We start from the raw sequence: 18,352 nt of genomic DNA on the forward strand, positions 1-18,352 counted from the left end.
AATGAATCCTAGACGAAGGGATTTTTCTGTTATTATCGTTTTTGTGTTGCTGAGGAATAAGCTTTATTGAGAAAATCATTTATATAAACAAACTTATCTTTAAAACTTCACTACATGGAGGAAACAAGTAGAGCACATTCAAAATGCAGAATAAAAGACTAATTTCACCATAAATGTGTATAATTTCTCTCTGTATATTTAGTTTGACACATTTACTCTGGTGTTGCTTTGGGTTTGACCACTGATAGGCAAAGACAGTAAGCAAACTGGTGTTTGATGCTTTCAGCAGATGTGAGCATCCCAAGACCCTCAGGAAGATGTTTTTAAAAAGCTAAAGAAGCCTGAGTGTATTTAATAACCTGGCACAGAATATAAACAGTAGGCTGAAAACATTAAAATAGTGTTCAGACATGGACTTTATGCATTTAACATTAAATACAAAACCTTCCCACAATGTAACCGACCTGGACAATATGACGGTATATTAGTGCCACTGAAGATTAAAAATAAAATAAAAACTCAGAAATGTTTTGATTAATCCCAGACTTTCTATCCATTTGCTGAAAAAGAAAAATCAGATTTTTTTTCTAGAAAAACAAAAAAAAGGAAATCTCACATCTGAAAAGTAAATAAAAAGAGCTAAAATTTTGTGATTAATCTCAGAAATTGTATACAGAAAAGAACATTTCTCAGAGTTGAACATTTGTAAAAAAAAAAAAAAAAGCTTGATTTGAAAATTTTTTTATTTTTGAAATTGAATTCGTAACTTCAAGCTCAGAAAAGTCCTTGCTATTATTTCTGTAGTGTTTATTGCAAGAATTTTTTGGCAATTTGTACAGTATTAATGCAAATGTCAATCGTTTTGAATGTCCCTTGTCAAATTCACCTTCGTTATATGAACATTTATCAAGATGTGTAAACATTTCACTTTAAACTATGGGTTTCTGTTTCTAGAGTAAATAAATGGCTAAATCTGGCACTTTTACAGGATTCAATGTTCACCAATGTGAAAGCAACATGGACCTGGCGCCACCCAGTGGCAACAAGGAAAACTAACAGTTTCCCCAACAAAAACACAGAAACGTACAGAATCGACTTATAATTTTATTTTCCACTTCATGCATCAAAAGCCACAAAAACCAAACTGCTGATGTTAAAAACTATGCACATCTATACTGTTATGATAATAACGACGGCGCTTAGAGTGTAAAACTGGTAGGAAAAGTCACATTAAGGTTTCAACGTTAGTCAACCTGGACGATTACTAATTAAGTTAGACGGAAAGACCTAGTTTAGTTAGAAAAACTAATAGTTTCAGAACACATTAAATGGATTAAAATGAAACGAAAAGGGTAGCAACAAACAGGAGATGAACTCGTGATTTGAGTATTAAAGTTACACAGTGCAGAGTGGATAAAACAAGAACAGCAAACTGTACAAAGCTCCCGTTAAGTTGGAAAAAATTTGATTTAGCTTAAATTTTTATTAAAACGCAGAAAGAGTAAATTTGCAGATTCCTGCATTTTTAGCCTTTTGTACTGTGCTGATTTGGACCAAAACAACAACATTTTCCCTTTTACACACTTTTTCTTCTTTTTAATCACTAAATAAAATCAGTTTACTTTAAAACTTTTCACATTTGCCTTTAATTGTGCTTGATGAGAACAGAAAGAAAAGAAAAAGTGACATGAGATAGCTGTTGTTAATATTGCACTACTTTACATCAAAAGACCAGAAATGAAATAAAATAATTAAAAATAAGGTTACGTATGGGTAGAAATGTAGCTCAGTGGTTTTCTGTCTCAGCTTGCCGACAGAGGAAAGAGGTTTGCAACGATCCAACTTCCACTAAAACGCTCTAAAGTGCATCAAATCTACTGCTTTCCAACAGGTTCAACATGGAGGAACACTGCAAAAACAAAATATTACCCCGTATTTTTGGTCTAAATTCTAGTGCAAATATCTTAGTTCACTTAAAATAAGACAAAACTAACAAGTGACTTTTCAGGAAGATATGGTACTAGATTAGTTTACTTTAAAACATTATAAGTGAAAATAACTTGCCAGTGGAACTAATACTGGGTTGCTAGGCAACGGGCTGGGCTAGGCTGGGGTTGCTAGGTAACGGCGCAGTAAGAAGGAATTATTCACCTTAAAAAAAAAAGCTCCTACATCTTTCTGAAAAGTTACTTGTAAGTTTATTTTGTCTACCAAGATATTTGAACTGGAAACCAGAGCAGCAATACTTGGTGATGTTTTTGCGTTTTTGCAGTGAGGAACTCTGCAGTCTAAAAGGGGGAAAACGTCAAATTTCAAAGCACATATTGCAAAAGATACTGTGAAGGAGGGCAACGTTTCAGGCCAGATGAGTATTTTAGGAGAAACCATTTTCACTGAGAAATGAGTTTTGCTGACGGAGACTTTTTCCTTCCTACTGGTAGACCTGAACATGGCCATGCATGGAGGTCGTGTTCCCGCCGCAGTCCACGTACTGGTACATTTCCTGAGAGACCTGCTCCGCGTGACCGAAGTACGACGTCGTTACCGTCACCCTGAAACAAAAACAACACAAGGAGTGATTTATGCAGTAAGTTTTTCAAGTTTAGCCTCAATGCAGTGCTTTTTTTAAAGTGGGCGGCCATCAGCGGGGTTGAGAAGGTTGCAAAAAAATTAAATAAAATTGAATACCATTAAGTTTATCATAATCTTTGTTCTTATCTTTTTTTTTTTTTTTTTTTTTAAACACAAAAATTTTTTCTAGCAAATTCCTGAGATTAATCTCAAAATTTCAGAATTTTATTAAATTTTTTTTTTTTTTACTTTTCAAACACAGATATTTCCAAGTTTTTAACTCAAACATTGAGATAATTTTCAAAATTTCTGATTTTCCTTTAGCAAATTTCACACTTTCAAATTCAGAAATGTCCATTTTTTCCCTACTAGATTTCTGAGGCCAATCTCAAACTTTCTGAATTTCCTTTTTAGCAAATTTTCAACTTTTCAAATTCAGAAATTTCCAAGTTTTTCTCAAAACTTTCTCAAATTAATCAAAGTTTCAGAATATTTTTTTTAGCATTTTTTTTATTATTTCAAATTAAGAAATTTCTCTGTTTTTTTTTATTTCTGAGATTAATCTCAAACTTTCAGATTTAAACAAAAAAAATATTTAGCAAATTTTTAACTATTCAAGCTCAAAAATTCCCCCCAAAAATCTTTAGGAAATATTTGAGATTAATCTCCAAATTTCTGAGTTTTTTGGCAGAAAGTTTTTCCTCTTTTTTCTTTCTAAAATGGCCCCAATACGGCATCGTAGTTTAGTGATAATAAAAATCACACTTCTTTATAGGACTGGTGTCCTAAAGAAGCCGATAAAGTAGAAATGTTTTCCAAGAGCCGTATTTATGTTTGTGTGCCTGTGAATACTGTGTCCTGCAATCACTGAAAAAGATATATTATCATAAAAGTGTTTCAAAATATTGTGATACATCCAATTCCATATCTCTCACATCTAAATACAGTAGTTTTTCTTGAAGGATGGATAAATCCATTTTATTCCCTTGTTAACGCCATAAAAAAATCACATTTAGAAGCAGATAAATGAAATGTTTCAAGGTTTAGCAGCAAATCTAATGAAAAGCAGCTGCAGACGTTCTGGATTTCTCTGCTTCTGCACTTCAGTGTGATCATATTAAGACTCAGACCTGCTGCATGACTTTGAGCAAATAAAATTAGGTGAGCTAATTAAGCTCTGGAGAAATGTTTGCTTTGATAAAGATGATGAATGGAGGAGGAAGCAGAAGTCTTTGGGCTGCTTCGGCTCCAGGCGGCTCTTCGACGTGTGTGGGTGCAACAATGTGAGCGTGGAGCAGGAAAATATTCGGGACTAATGAGACTCAAACAAATCCCTCACTGTTACAAGAACTTCAAATTAAAGCCATACTTACTGCATCATGACCACTATGTTGTGGACTTTAATAGTTGGTAAGGTGCAGTAATCACTAAAGGACAGAAAAAACAACTTAGAATGAAACATAAAGAATTTACTGATATTTAAGATAATCCGGATACTCACAACATGTAGCTCATCTCATCAGCGATGGTTGTGGGAACGGTGTAGTCAAGCTGCATAACACACAAGACATTTAGAGAACTCAGCACAATTAAACACACCAATAACTTCACAAGCTTGATTAAACATGTAAAGAACAACATTAATTTGTTCAGTTAGTGCAGATAGGAGTAAAACAGCCAAATAATCAATAATGGCAAAAACAATGTAAAAATAAACGTAAACAAACTGTCTTTGAAATGGCTCAGAAGGTGCAATTATTGACCCTAAATATGATGCAAAATGAACAATAAATCATGTCATCGCTCAGAGCGCCAAGCATAGAATTAGACTGAATAGATCTGCTCTAATGGATTATCACGATACCCGATACAGATGTTTTTTTTAAAATATCAGAATCAGTACAAACATTAACATCAGATTGATGCATCTCTAATTTTGAGAGCAGAATACTTTGATTCTGCTCTCAAATCCTTTGAGAGCACTACCTTCACTACCTTCTTCCAGTGCTTTGAGATCCTTTGAGAACTTTTCACACTCAGCCTACACTGCAAAACAACATCTCTCCAAGTATTTTTGGTCGACTTTCTAGCGGAAATATCTCAGTACACTTGAAATAAAACAAAAAACTCATAAGAAACTTTTCAGCAAAATAAGGGAGCTTTTCCAAGAACATAATTCCATAACATGGATGAAAAATTAATAGTTTCATTGGCAGATTATTTCACTTCCAAAGACATTTTCCCCATTTTATAAGCCAATGGAACCAGAACCTTTTCATGATTATACATTTGATTGGATTTTCTTCACTGTAGTGGCTTCAGGTGACTGCGACTCCATCTCTGAAACGCTGCTGCCGTTGACCAGTGTAGCTACTGGTGTTGGGTTTACCTGCCGTTCATCCAGAGGCATGATCACCGTCGTGTTGTTGAATTTGGTTTTCCCAATCACCGTCTTGGAGAACTGCACCTGCGCTGTTATGTTGGTCACAGATATGGCGTAGTAGTTGTTATTAGTGATGTTCAGAGTGTTCTGTTGGGAAGAGATTCAAGTGGAAATAAAGTTATTCTTACACAAAAGTCGAACAAACAATTAAAAAGCCAACTTTGATTGGTGGAATTTATCACACAACGGACATTTTAATCTAACGTGGTGAGCATTTTGACAAAAGGAAAGCCAAGGTTTCCCCCAGAAAACCTGGTGAGCCTGGCGGTTGGGCGCTACAGTAGTCATTCATCCTGTGGCCCGTCGCGTTTTTAAGTTAAAAAATGTTTACAGTTGGCAGAAAATTTTAAAATATCACTCGATAATTATGTGTTATTGAAAAATTGGAAGGTTAATACATCATCACCAACTATAAAGTCTTAAAAAATGCAAACATTAAAAAAATAAAATAAAATGCTTATCCCGGTGGGAACACAAGTAAAGCCTGGTGGCCCGCCAGGCTTATAATACACCGGTGGGTATATAATACACCGGTCTTTCCTCTAAAAGAGGAAAGACCATATATGGACAAGTGTTTTCTGTCAGAGTCAACAGTACACAGTACACACTCAGTGTCTAATTTATGACACATAAACCAAACCATGCTTTAATGAAAGGTTTGGTTAAAGTCTACCAACTACAACAAATATACGGATTCAGGTTTGGAAGAATTGTTGTGAGGAGTTCAAACTGCGTTTTTACTCTTTAAATAATAATAAATGTATAAAAGTCATTTGCTAAACAAATTCAATAAGGTTCGATTAAACTGGTTTATTTTCTTTTGTCTACACACTTAAAAGGGGAAATGTTTTAGAAAAATGTATAATGTTCTGCCTTTTGGTTTTGATGATGCTGTATATCTCAGGCTTCTACCCAACTACGTGTTTTTTATCTGCGCTTTGTGTTCTTGCCATTGACAGAAATTTAAATATTGTTTATCCATTTCTGTACCAATTCTGTCTTTTTTTTTTTTTTACCATTAGCTTCTTTTGTTTTGCTTGTTTTGTTAGCATTGTTTGTTTTTCTATTTCTGTGTTGTGTAGGGTTAGGGTTACCAAAACCTGATAAAAGTCTTCAGTCTGGTGCTTTGGCCTCAACTAGCCTTTTTTTTTTGAAGGACAATTTTGTTTACAGAAACTTCTTTTTTTTTTTACTTTCATTCCCAGTTTTTAAATGTTCAGAATTTAAAGTTTACTAATCTCTGGGAATCCATTTTGCATTATTATTACATTATCAATATCACTACAAAAAAAGTCTTACTAAGTATTTTTGGTTTAGTTACTAGTGGAAATGTTAGTACACTTAAAATAAGAAAACTAACTCAGAAGCTGCTTTTCAGGAAGATATAGCAGCTTGTTTATAATTCCCTAATATTGATGAAAAAGTATTAGTTGCAGACTGTTTAACTTATAACATGGGAAAAATGTCTCGTTACAAGTGAAATAATCTACCAGTGGAATTAGTAATTTTTAATCAATATTAAATATTTTTCTTAAAATAAGCTCCTATTTCTTGCTGTAAAGCTACTTGTGAGTTAGTTTTGTCTTATTTCATGTGAACTAAGATATTTGCAATAAAATTTGGCCAAAATTGCTTGGTAAGATTTTGTATTTTTGCGGTGATATTGCTTGAAAATGGTTTCAAAACAACATTTATTACAATAATTTCTGGCCCAATTATTCGCCCAGCAAAATTTGTTATTCTGACAGGCCTAACATCATTCATGGAAATGTTAAAAAGGACCAAAATAAATGAAGTTAATTCTTACTGTAATGGTGAGATAGACAATTCGCTGCTCCTGATTATAGGAAACGTAGGCAGACTTGACTCCGACGTACGTGACATCGATGGAGCGCGGGAAGAGGAAGAAAACGGCGAGGCAGGACAGCAGGAGGCAGAGAGCCACAGATATGGTGACATACAGCTTCCTGGAGGAGAAAGGAAACAAGAAGTGATGCTTATGGCTTCACACCTCTTCCTACTGCGGCTGCGTTTTCATTTCATCAGACGGAAAACTACAACAGCTAATCCTTAAGACGGGGTCAGAGTGCAGACTTACGTCCTGCTTGGCCGCAGCCTTTGGTCGCTGTATGGAATCAGAGCCACGAGTTGATTCTCCTGACCTGTGGGAAAAACAAACGGCTGAGTGTCCTGCAGCAGACTTAGTAAGAAACAACATTTTTACAGTAAACAGAACTTAATGCTAAATGTTCACTGATCTGATATTAATATCTGCACTGGCCCCAGTATTTAAAACATTCTAGATATCTGTGCCAATGTGCCAATCTATAACAGCTCTATTCATTTATGACATCACTCTTTTGTACATTATATTTAGAATAGGGCTGTCACTGTAGCAAATTTTGCTGAATGATAAATGATATTTGTTTTGAGACTAAACTCTCAATTTCTATATTTTTTAAGGCAGTTTTGGTTTAAGTACTGCCATGATTGTTCTTTTAGCAAAAAGGCCCTTTTTCTGTATAGTCCAGCTAACAATTGCTAAAATAGTTGATTAATTCAGTAAACGATTAATCATTTCAGCCCTAATGTATGTAAATGCAAATCTATATATTTTGGTGCAGCTTTAGCTTAATTACTGCTCTGGGAATGTTGATTTTCAGCAAACGGCCTTATTTGAGTCTTTATGCTCCAGTTAATGATTAATATGATTAATCGATTACTAAAGAGAGCTGCTTTGAACCATAATGAATGAAACGTTGGTCAACATTTTGATGTGACCAACATCAAAATGTTGGTCACATCAACATTTTGATGTGATGTAAAGCATCACATCAAAATGATGCCTTGTTGCTCAAATGTGCTATCCAATTAAATTTGTCTGACAGATTAAATTAATGATTAATTCAAAAATCAATTAATCACAATTAATCATTTCTGGCCAAAACACAACATGTAAATCTTAGCTTGCATCCCAGATGTTTAACAACCTGAGATTCTCACTGCAGACACCAAAACGCTGCGTTACATAATTACACACAATCCACTTCAGCAGCTGCTGGTCAGGACCTTCTTGCTAAATACGGCTAAACAATCCAGCCTTGTATGAAATGAAGCGTTTACCTCGTGGGATTCTGCCAGTACCCTGACATGTCGGGCACGTGACGCTGTCCCGTCCAGTGAACTCCACGTACGGGAACTGAGACACGTCTCCGTGCTTCCCATCGTCCTCCGTTTGACCGTCTCTGAACTCGCCAGCAGCCGTCAGCGCGTCTTGACTCTCGTCTTTGCTTTTGGACAAGTGTGACTGGCCCTTGCCCATGGCTGCTGCTGCTGCTGCAAACAGAAAAGATAACAGAGCGAGAGGAAGTGAGACAGAGGAGCATGACGGTTGACTAACAACGTGCCAGGGAATCATTTGGATGTGAAATTGGAATTTGGACCGATTCCAGGAAATATTTCCCAGGAGAAGAAGCTGCAGCTGGTGCAAATGAAATGATCCTCTGTGACACTAAACACTGAGCTTATTATTACATCAAATATTTCTTGGATGTTCTAGTACTTTTGTTATTTCCCTCCAATTTCTTAGGTGAATTCATCACAGTACAACAAAATTAACTCCTGAGTCAGTTTGTTTTTACTGACAGAGTCTCATTAATGACTAAAAACGTTTCCGCTTCAAGTTTTTTAACATATTCATACAATGATGGCAAGTCTGAAGCAGTATTTTCTAGTATTTAAAATAACACGAATTGCATAATTAAATTTGAATGAAGTCATAGTAAACAGAAGAGCCCACTCTTCTTTTTCCAGGGCTTATTTAAATGAACCATAAATGTACAAAGCAGCAGTTTCCACACTGTCAACATGCATTAGATAAGAACAAAACTGGCTCTCCCAGATTCAGGAGATGGAAAAAACAGAAAACTCAGCCAGGTGTTGCTAATAAAATGCACTTCAGTAACTGTTCAACAAGTCCCAGCAAATTCACCTTGAAATCATGTTGAACAAACTGAAGCTCCATTTCAGCCTCAGTTAGCATGTTAAATATTAAAGTTCATGACAGAAATGTTAGAAAAAGATTAAAAAGTTGAAAAAAATGCCTCTGTTTGGTTTTAAAAATTCAGGATCAGTATTTTTTTGAAACTATGAGCTCAAAGTGTAAATGTTTGGCTGTAATCCAGAGCATTATGCTTGGAGAAAAATTATTTCTGATCTCCAAAAACACCCCAATCCAACTCTCAGGTGTTTAAGAGTCTTTATAAAAACTAATATCTCTGCCACATCCTTTAAAAAAATTTAAAAAACAGTTTGGTGAAAGTTTGTTATAAATATGCCAAACCTATAGGGGGCAGTGCAGCACAAAGCTGAAACGTGTCAGCCAGATTGCTTCAAAACAACCATGACTTCCTGTTAGAAATTAAACATGGCTGCAGGTTTATTTTTGTTTTTAATACTGTATTAGAATATAAAGTTATTAAAACAAAACAATGTCGATGGGGAATCATGTCAAAGTAAATGGATTTATTGGTGCATTATTTGTCACATACTCTGATGTTAATTACATTAAATATCAGTTTTTTCCATGTAGACATACAAACACAAATATGTCTCCACTTTGGTCAGAATTATTAAAAATAATCATGTTCATGTATATTAATAGAGTTTTCATGTGGCTGAAAATGGCTAAATCAAAGTTTTCATTTCTACTCCATCTTTGTTTAATATGAGTGCTTTTGTACTCTTCAGTTTAACTTTAGTAAGCATGAATTGACAGTCATGGATAAAGTTTCCCATGACTGTAGTTTATCTAATGAAGAATTTCCTTCTCTTAATGAGAAAGTTTGGTTTAGAAAAATGTCATCCGTTTATTATGGGTGTATTTTTATAGTTCCTAAGAAACAACTGAAAGTGGTCTAAAACCAATCTATCTGTGGTTCATGTCTTCCTGTGTCTGTTCCCTGTCAGACACAGGAAATGGCAGCTCGCTTTTAACTGGGTTAGGTTAAAAGGAAGCCGTTTCTGTCCACTGCTGCCACATGCTTGCTCAATACAGAACATTGCTGACACATCAATGACTTGATCCCATTAGCCGAATTTCCTTAGGCTGCATGCTATCAAATCTAAATATCCCTCCAGTCCTCAAAGCTTGTCGTCTTGTCCAATGCATTTTTTATTTTTATTTTTATAAATAATATGCCTTAGACAACTTGTCTTGTAAAGTTCCTTTAGGTATCATTTGTTGTGAGTAAGAACAACATAAACAGTTCAATTCAATCATTTTAAATTTAAAGTTTTGTAAACAGGGCACTTTTTTAACTCATATTTACTCTAACAGTTCAGTAGTTTCACCTTTGACTTTTCTAACCTGACATGCATATTTGCAAATTTTTACTTATAAATTAATTTGTATTAGAATCATATTTGGCTTTATTAGGAATGTTTGTGCAAACAGTCAACAATAAAAATATAATTTAAAAAAAGTCCAATTTTTTGTGATACAAAGAAGGAAAACAAGGTTCAATTTGTGCAAAATTTGTATAATTTGGGCATAAATATGCTTTTTCCCCATTGTCATGTTTCTTTCTGTTTCTACATCGTGTTATATTTTTATCATGTAAAACACTTTGAACTGCTGAAATGTTCTAATGAAATGAGCTCGATATGTTTAATGTTTTGGCTTGGCCATGACAAAGCCCTGATCTTAATCCTATAGAGAAGTTGTGGGCAGAAATGACTCAAATCGGTTACACCGGTTCTGTCAGGAGGAATGGGCCAGAACTCCAGCAGTTGAAGGAAAATCAACAAATTTGACCCAAGTCAAAGAGTTCAAAACAACCTCTCATTCTGAAAGCATGTAATGTAAAAAAAGTTATATTCAGTCATTTAGAATATTACTAATTTTTCAGATTAAAACTGGCTTGATGCAATATTCTCATTTGTAAATGTTTTCAATAGCCGTAAGTGGAAAACCAAAATAATTAATTAAAATATTTTTTAAGTATTTGTTGATATTGTCACTATGTTGTGAGAGTATGTCATAATACAGAATCTGTGGAAAAAAAGAAAAAAAAAAAGTCACACTACCTTCTTCCAGTGCTATTTAGAAACAACCAATCAGAGTCCGGAGGGTCTTGGCGCCGTCAATAACCGCTCCTGTGGCGCTGCAGCTAGCACAGCCTACCAGGCTAGATAACATGTCCGCCAACGACAGTGAATAAACAGTTTTCCTGAAGCAGTAAGTTGTTTCTTCACCATTAGCACATTTAGCAGCGAATGCATTAGATTGATTGAAAGCGTTAATACCCTCCTCCTGGCTCTGATTGGTTGTTTTTGGTTGGGACGACTTGGGTGTGCTGCATTTCCTCAAAAGGCTAAATGTTTTCACAACATACTGACATGATATGGTGACAGTTTTAACAAATATGTAAAAAAAAAAAAAAAAAAAAAACTTTACAAAAGTTACATTCTGCAGCATTAGGAGAACCTTTCAAAATTAAGTGGGCTAAAAATTTATGTTTTAAAATTAGTTACGTTTTTATACAGAGTCAGTTGAAACATAAATTTACAAATTATGAAAGGGAAAAGGAGGATCTCAATATTTCTAATTGTATCCACCATATCAACCTATCTTGCTTGTAAAATTCTGATCCAGTTTTTGATTTTGGTGTGCCATTATTATTAGCTGCCCTTTACAAACTTTTCTAGAAGCGCCTTTGCACTTTTGACTATTTTTGTGTGGAAAATGTGGAGTTAAAGCCTCGGCTCTTCCCACTTAACAGCTTAATAGGTTTAGTCCGTTGTAGTCTGCTGATTATTAGGCCACACCAACCTTTGTCGACCTCATTCACTGACAGTTTTAACTCATTTCAGCCGGACATATATAATACTGAGTGATGAAAACAGGCTGTGGTGTGTCCGTTTGCTGTTTGAATATTAAAACAAACCAGGCCTCCGCCATGCTGCTGCCACAGGAGCTAACCAAAAACACAACGTACCGACCAGCTGGGGAACAAAAGAAGAGCTAAACCTCTTTTAATCTCAACACTAAACGCGACTGTTATTTTATTTAGTTTATTCGTCCACATTTAGAAGAAACAGACTATTCTTTGGAGGCGTTAATATGACGCTCAAAATTACATTTCACGACTAAAATGTTTGCTCGACGACGCATGTCGCGCGAGATTAGCCGCTAATCCAAACCGTTAAATATAAATAAATGAAAACTTACACAGGTGAGTTTTTCTTCAAACGTAAGGTCTTACCTTTGATGGGTTTTATCCGAACGCGTCTCCCATCCGCTGTAAATGCTCGCCGTTTGTTTGGGTTCACGCAACAGACCAGAATAAGGCCGGCAACGCCCCTCGCCTCTCCTATTGGTCAGGTCACTGCATCAGAGCCTCTGATTGGTCAATATCTGCAGCAGTAGTTTGAGGCGAATCATTTACTGATAAAATTTGAGTAACACCTGCAATGACCGCCACATTTTCAAGCATGATGAGGAAGAGAGCATTGTTGGCAGAGCAGTTTCACAATCCATTTTTTTAAATATTATTTGATGTATCAGCTTTATTTATTTGTTTATTTATTCATATAGCATTCAGTATTTTCATCTGGTATTTTTTATTAAACACATAAATACTAAACTTTTCTTAAAAATACATGGAAATGAATATAACTTTGTCCCAAACTGTATTTGTGGCCTCGATCAGAGTTGCCTTCATTTGCATGATGGTTTTGTAACACTATAGTTCAAACCAAATACTTAATGCATTAAAGACAAAGGCATCAGGCTCATTTCTTGTTTTTAGGCCATAATTCCCAAAATATTTTTTATTCACTCAATGCCACAACTAGAAGATAAATAGATTTAGTTTATTTTTTACTTTCTTCAAATTCAAACGTTTGCTATTCCCAGGAGTAGATAGTAACCAGTTATATTTTGTTGCATTTACTTGAGTAACTTTTTAAAGAAAAAAAAATAACTTATGAGTAATTTTACTGCACAGTTCGTTTTATCTCTATTTCAGTAATATCATTTTGAACCCTTACTCTGACTTGAGTTAAATTTCTGACTACACTGTCGTCTCTTTTTACATAATTAAATTATGCATAATCATGTTTTAATTAAAAAAATACACACATAGTCACACTTACAGCTTATGCTGAAGCAACAGTTGTTTGTATACAAGCTTTAAATGTAATTGAATAATTCCCTCTAAATGCAATAAATTGTGAATTTAAAGAGTGAAAAATAGGAATACAGATATGTTATATTGTCTGATGTGACTGGTATCAATTACAGATTGAATTGAAGCAATAATTTGGCTTCATCAAGATAAAATTATGTGATATTTTTGTCTTAAAAATCCAAAATAGTCTGCAACTCGTGTTTGAAAACTCTGCTGTTTGTAGTGAACCAGACAGCATTGTGCATGAGGATTGCTGCAGTTCCTGGAAATCTGAGTCAGCTGACTGTCAGTCAACAGAAATTAGGTTTAGGCTTAGTGAGGAAACTTTGCAACAAGTGTTTCCATTGTTACTCTTAATCTGACAGGACTTACCTTATGATTTCATGAATATGTCTTAAAATATGTGGAAAATGTCTAAACCTGCAAGAAAAAGCTGAAAATGAAAGGCACACAACCATAAATATACATTGAGCTATACAACTGTTTTCAATAAAATTATAGAAAAACCCTTTAAATAGCTGCATTTTCTTACTGTGTGATTTAACTTTTTATTTTTATGAGTTCATATGTTCAGCTTCTAATTAGAAAAAGAATGGCTTCCTGTTTTTCTGTTATAAATATGATGCCTATTACTTATCACCATGCTGGTCAAGCAAATAGTTAGGAAGATGGTAAAAAATGTAGTAAGTATATAATTTAGGGAGATTAAATGTAAAAGTCTGAGCATGAAGGCTGCACAGTTTATAATGGTGGGCCATTGAAACTGTGGAGAATATGAATTACCTCCAATAAAACCTTTTAATAGCACTACAAAAATATTGTATTTGGTTATTTCATGCATAAAAAATACATAAATTGCCCTGTAACTCTTCTTGTCCAGGAGTGTCTGCAGTGTTGATGTCTGACTCTTTATAATGACTTTGGCAAAACCTAAGCAATCGGCATAAAAAATGTTACTTTTGAAAAGTAAATATGAAAGAAAGGTGGATAAAATCTAACACAAAGGAAAATATGAATAAGTGTTTAATGTATAACGTAGGGTTGGTTAATAAATAGTTGTTACCAGTTAATTTAATTTTTAACAGAAGATATATTTTTTTATTAATTTATACCAGAACACCAGGAATGTCTGCAGGTACTCCATCATCCAGATGATGGCGCTGTGCTGCCGCGATTGAGATCATAATTTAACAGCAGTGAGCTTCTTATGAACAACATGGCCATTAAAACCCAGGAGCAAACATCAAATTATAATGGATTTAATCTAATCTGTCCTAATCTCTGTGATCTCAGAGAGGCCGGCCTGAGCATTTCATACACAGGTGAGTTTGGTGAAGACAGAGAATGGCTGATATAGATTATAACTTCTGCTCCACTACAAACTCTCCATATCAATCAATTTTAAGAATCTGACAGATTTCCAGTTTAAAATGTTCATTTTTGTCATTATGTATTATTATGTTAGTATGTAACTTTTATAAAGAATATTTGTTAGTGACAGTTTGTTATAAGACATATTATCTTCTCCCTGAGCAACTTTTGCAATCTGAAGAAATCCATCGCTTCCAACCAAAAACAACCAATGAGAGCCAGGGGGAGGGTCTTAGCGCTGTCAATCAACACCATGTACTGGCTACTAAATTCGCTAATGGCGGAGAAACAACTTACTGTTACTGGAAAGCCATTTATCTGCTGTCATTTCATGTTATGCTAGCTAGCCTTGGCATTAACAATGCTATGCTAACTAGCCTTAGCATTCACTGACTGGCATGTTTGGTCTCCTACTAGTTATGCTAATTGTAGCAGAGAGGAAGTGGGGGAGGGTGGATCAGCAGTGCCACAGGTGCTTGTGATTGGCAGTGCTAAGACCCGCCTCCTGGCTCTGATTGGTTGTTTCTAGTTAGCATTGAGCACACTGGGAGAAGGCAGAGGAGCTAATATCTGTTTCTTTCACAATGTAGTGAGTTTCAGAAATCATATTAAAAATATATTTTTTTTTTATAAAAGTTACGTACTGTAGCTTTCTCCAGCTCACTCACCCAAATAAATCACATATAAATGTAGAAAAAGATATATTAATTTCCCGTTTGATGCAGGTTTTTTCGTCCTATTTGGCATCATCATGTCTGTCCCAGAGCCAGATCTAAACGACAGGAATCAACATCAACAGCAGCTCTGAATATCCCCGCCTAAATACGGATTTGCTGCTTGAGAGAAAATATGATTTTAATGACGTGCACTCTCAGTGTTCTCTAAATGTTCTGCCAACCATCTAGACTGCGAATCCCCCAGAGTTTCACAATGATTATGTGATGAGTGTACAGCAAGAAGCAACATTAACTGAGGGCTGAACCTGAGGGGGTTGAAGGCTGACGTGAAAAAGATGAAGCTTGGATCTCAGAGTTCGGGATCAGATCACTTCTTCTTCTATTATTAACCGAGTTAGAAATTACCACCGGCTTCTTGATGTGCCAGCAGGCGTTGGTGGGAATGTCAGCTCACTGGGCTCTCTGGCAGCAAACCAGTTATTGTTGCAGTTGAAAGGAGGACATCACTGTGAGCTGATTTCTGTTTCTCTGATCTGAACCAATGTGAATATTTTTATCTCATCAGGTTAGAGATGCTGTGCAGTGGATGTAATGTGGATTCAAGCTTGATTTTCATATTGTTCTTTTTTTTTTAATTAAAGCAACTTATTTTTATAAAATAAAATGAATTTTAAAAAAATATTTGTTGAAACTGTCACTATTTTCTGACAGTATGAGACAAATAATATGTGACAAAATTGATTCCTCTGCCTTCTCCCTATGCTAACTAGAAACAGCCAATCAGAGCCAGGAAGCGGGGCTTAACGCTGTCAATCAATCCCACCATCAGCAGAGCCTGTTGTGAATTCTAAGCAAGTTAGCATAATCACCTATGACAGCGAATAAATTGTTTTCCTGTAATGGTAAGTTGTTGTTGCCATTAGCACATTTAGCAGCGTTCACAAAGTTGATTGACAGCGCTAAGACCCGCCTCCTGATTCTGATTGGTTGTTTTTTGGTGCATTTCTTCATCAGCAGTAATAATAGCACAGGCAGAAAGTGGAGAAGGTCAATTTTTCCACATGTGACGACATGGTGACAGTTAAAAGAAATATGGAAAAAGACATTTCTCTAAATGTTTCCTACTGATGCAGCTCTAACATAATAGATTTTTATTTCCTTTGGGTTATTTCCAGATATTTCTCACCCTACTGAGCATCAGACATCATTTTGACATTTAAGCTAAACTTAATCTCACTTTAGTTTTGACTTGGCATCAAAGTAGAAAGATAGTTCAGTCCAGTTTGGGTTTATTCAAGTACTAAAGGGCAATAAAAGTTACAGTGAGTCAAATATAAATCCATTCATGACAGGGAGAGTCCTAGCAGTAGATATCAGCATCCCTTTTGTAAGCCAGCCAGCTGAGAACTGATTGTGAAGGTGACCCATTTCGCAAAATTTGCATTGTATACATTTTAATACTTCTATTTGGGTTTTTACTGCTTCTGAAAACAGCCTAAGCACTTACAAAAGAAACTTATTTGGCAATAAGTTCATGCTTTTTGGTGTCTGGAAAATGAGCCATTTAAAAAACATCACAAATCAGCAGGAACTGCAACGTTACCAAGCGAACCCAGCAAAGCCCAACCCGTTACCAAGCAGCCTCAGTGGAGCTCTAGGACATTTGGTCACCTGGTTTTACTGCTGTATACACTGTACAATGGCTGCTGGAAAAGACAAGAGTTTGGTTGTCAACTTATCTCCCTGAAACCACTTGCTGCATTCTTGCTGATTGTGCAGGAGGCTCCACTTAAGCTTTTTAAATTGCTTGCAGCCAATTTAATGTGCGAGTGTAAATGTTGATGTTGGGGGGCGTGGCCAGCAGTAGCGTAGTTCAATTTAAAGTGACAGAGGCCCTAAAACAGCTCAGACTGAAAGGAGTTATAAACGGCCAGAACTGATCAGACTGAAATCTTTTTATACAAAAGCATAATTTTTTGCAATTATTCCAAACCTAACCCGTTCAAGGAACCATGGTCACCTTTAAGACACTCAGCAGCTCACCTGGCCGGTGAAGATGACTTAAATCCTTCTTCACATTCAAAGTGCATAAAAACACCTAGAGTCGGTCTCTCTGGATGCTGAAAACAGCAGATCTGGTCTGAGGTCTGCTGAGTGAAGAAGCAGCCTGCAGGTCCTCGATAAGAAGCAGTGAGTAGTGAGGACATGACAGCCTACTTCAGGTGTCAGCACTTCAAACCGGGAACACGGCCTCTGAGGGAATGTTTGACGCTCCCTATCGCAGAGGTGAAGTGGAGGATATTCTGAGTCTGCTGTATTTCATGTCCGGTGTCAACTGGCTCTTAACCTGAAAGAGAAAAAGAAAAATGAAACATCGCCACCGTCGAGTCCCCTCCACTTCTGCTGTCAAAGAAGTGAAATAGTACGCATTTGATTGACAGACCTCTAATAGTATATTAAAAGCAATTTCCAGCCTCACGGTGAGAGCCCCCCACGACTCACTTGGCAAGCATGCGACACAGAGTCTGTTGGATCTAATGAGAAATTACAGGGCATCAGTGAGAGGTGTATAACTATCAGTTCCAGTCACATGCAGCTGTACGGCTCATAAACTGAGTAGTGATGGTGAACATAAACATCTCTGAAGGAGCTCTTTAAAGCAGCATTAAAGTCACTCAAGTAGAGCTCCAGAGTCCTGTTCAACTCGGTGTAGTTTATTCATAATCAGAAGAATGTCAGAAAGAAACTGGATGGATGGATTCAAATCCAAAGATACATTTTTACCCTCAGTATGAAACTTATTTAGAGACACTTAAGTTAAATAACTGTTTAACAAAATTACAAATTATAATATTGGAAATTTGCTGTCATTTTTTAAAGTCCACCATCTTATTTCTATTTCTAGATATTAAATTTTTAAAAAACACTAGATAATCAATCCTCTTTATTTAGACACAATTATGGTCCATAAACAGACAAAACAAGAACAATAAAAAGAAGAAAAATAAAAAATATATAATGAAATAATCAATCACTGACATATAAACTAAAGCGCCAGTGATTCCACAAACTGGAGAAGAACCTCACTGAGCTTTGAA

At 35.7% G+C, this 18,352-nt stretch overlaps 1 protein-coding gene across 3 annotated transcripts; it reads right to left on the reverse strand.

Annotated features, from left to right (window-relative positions):
- Positions 1-2,122: 2,122 nt before the first annotated feature.
- Positions 2,123-12,387, reverse strand: tmem106ba (transmembrane protein 106Ba). Of its 3 annotated transcripts, none has more exons than XM_008430961.2 (8): positions 12,280-12,387; positions 8,138-8,350; positions 7,113-7,176; positions 6,822-6,981; positions 4,961-5,101; positions 4,073-4,122; positions 3,945-3,998; positions 2,123-2,552 (listed from the first exon to the last, which is right to left on the reverse strand). In XM_008430961.2, the coding sequence occupies exons 2-8, from the start codon at positions 8,334-8,336 to the stop codon at positions 2,432-2,434; spliced, it is 789 nt and encodes a 262-aa protein (XP_008429183.1). In that variant the 5' UTR covers positions 8,337-8,350; positions 12,280-12,387; the 3' UTR covers positions 2,123-2,431. The 3 variants fall into 3 exon arrangements, with proteins under 3 accessions (XP_008429183.1, XP_008429181.1, XP_008429182.1); XM_008430959.1 differs by having other exon boundaries at positions 8,138-8,344; positions 12,280-12,386; XM_008430960.1 differs by having other exon boundaries at positions 8,138-8,347; positions 12,280-12,385.
- Positions 12,388-18,352: the final 5,965 nt, after the last annotated feature.

This window comes from Poecilia reticulata, linkage group LG16, assembly GCF_000633615.1.
Source record: "Poecilia reticulata strain Guanapo linkage group LG16, Guppy_female_1.0+MT, whole genome shotgun sequence".
Classification (NCBI taxonomy): domain Eukaryota; kingdom Metazoa; phylum Chordata; class Actinopteri; order Cyprinodontiformes; family Poeciliidae; genus Poecilia; species Poecilia reticulata.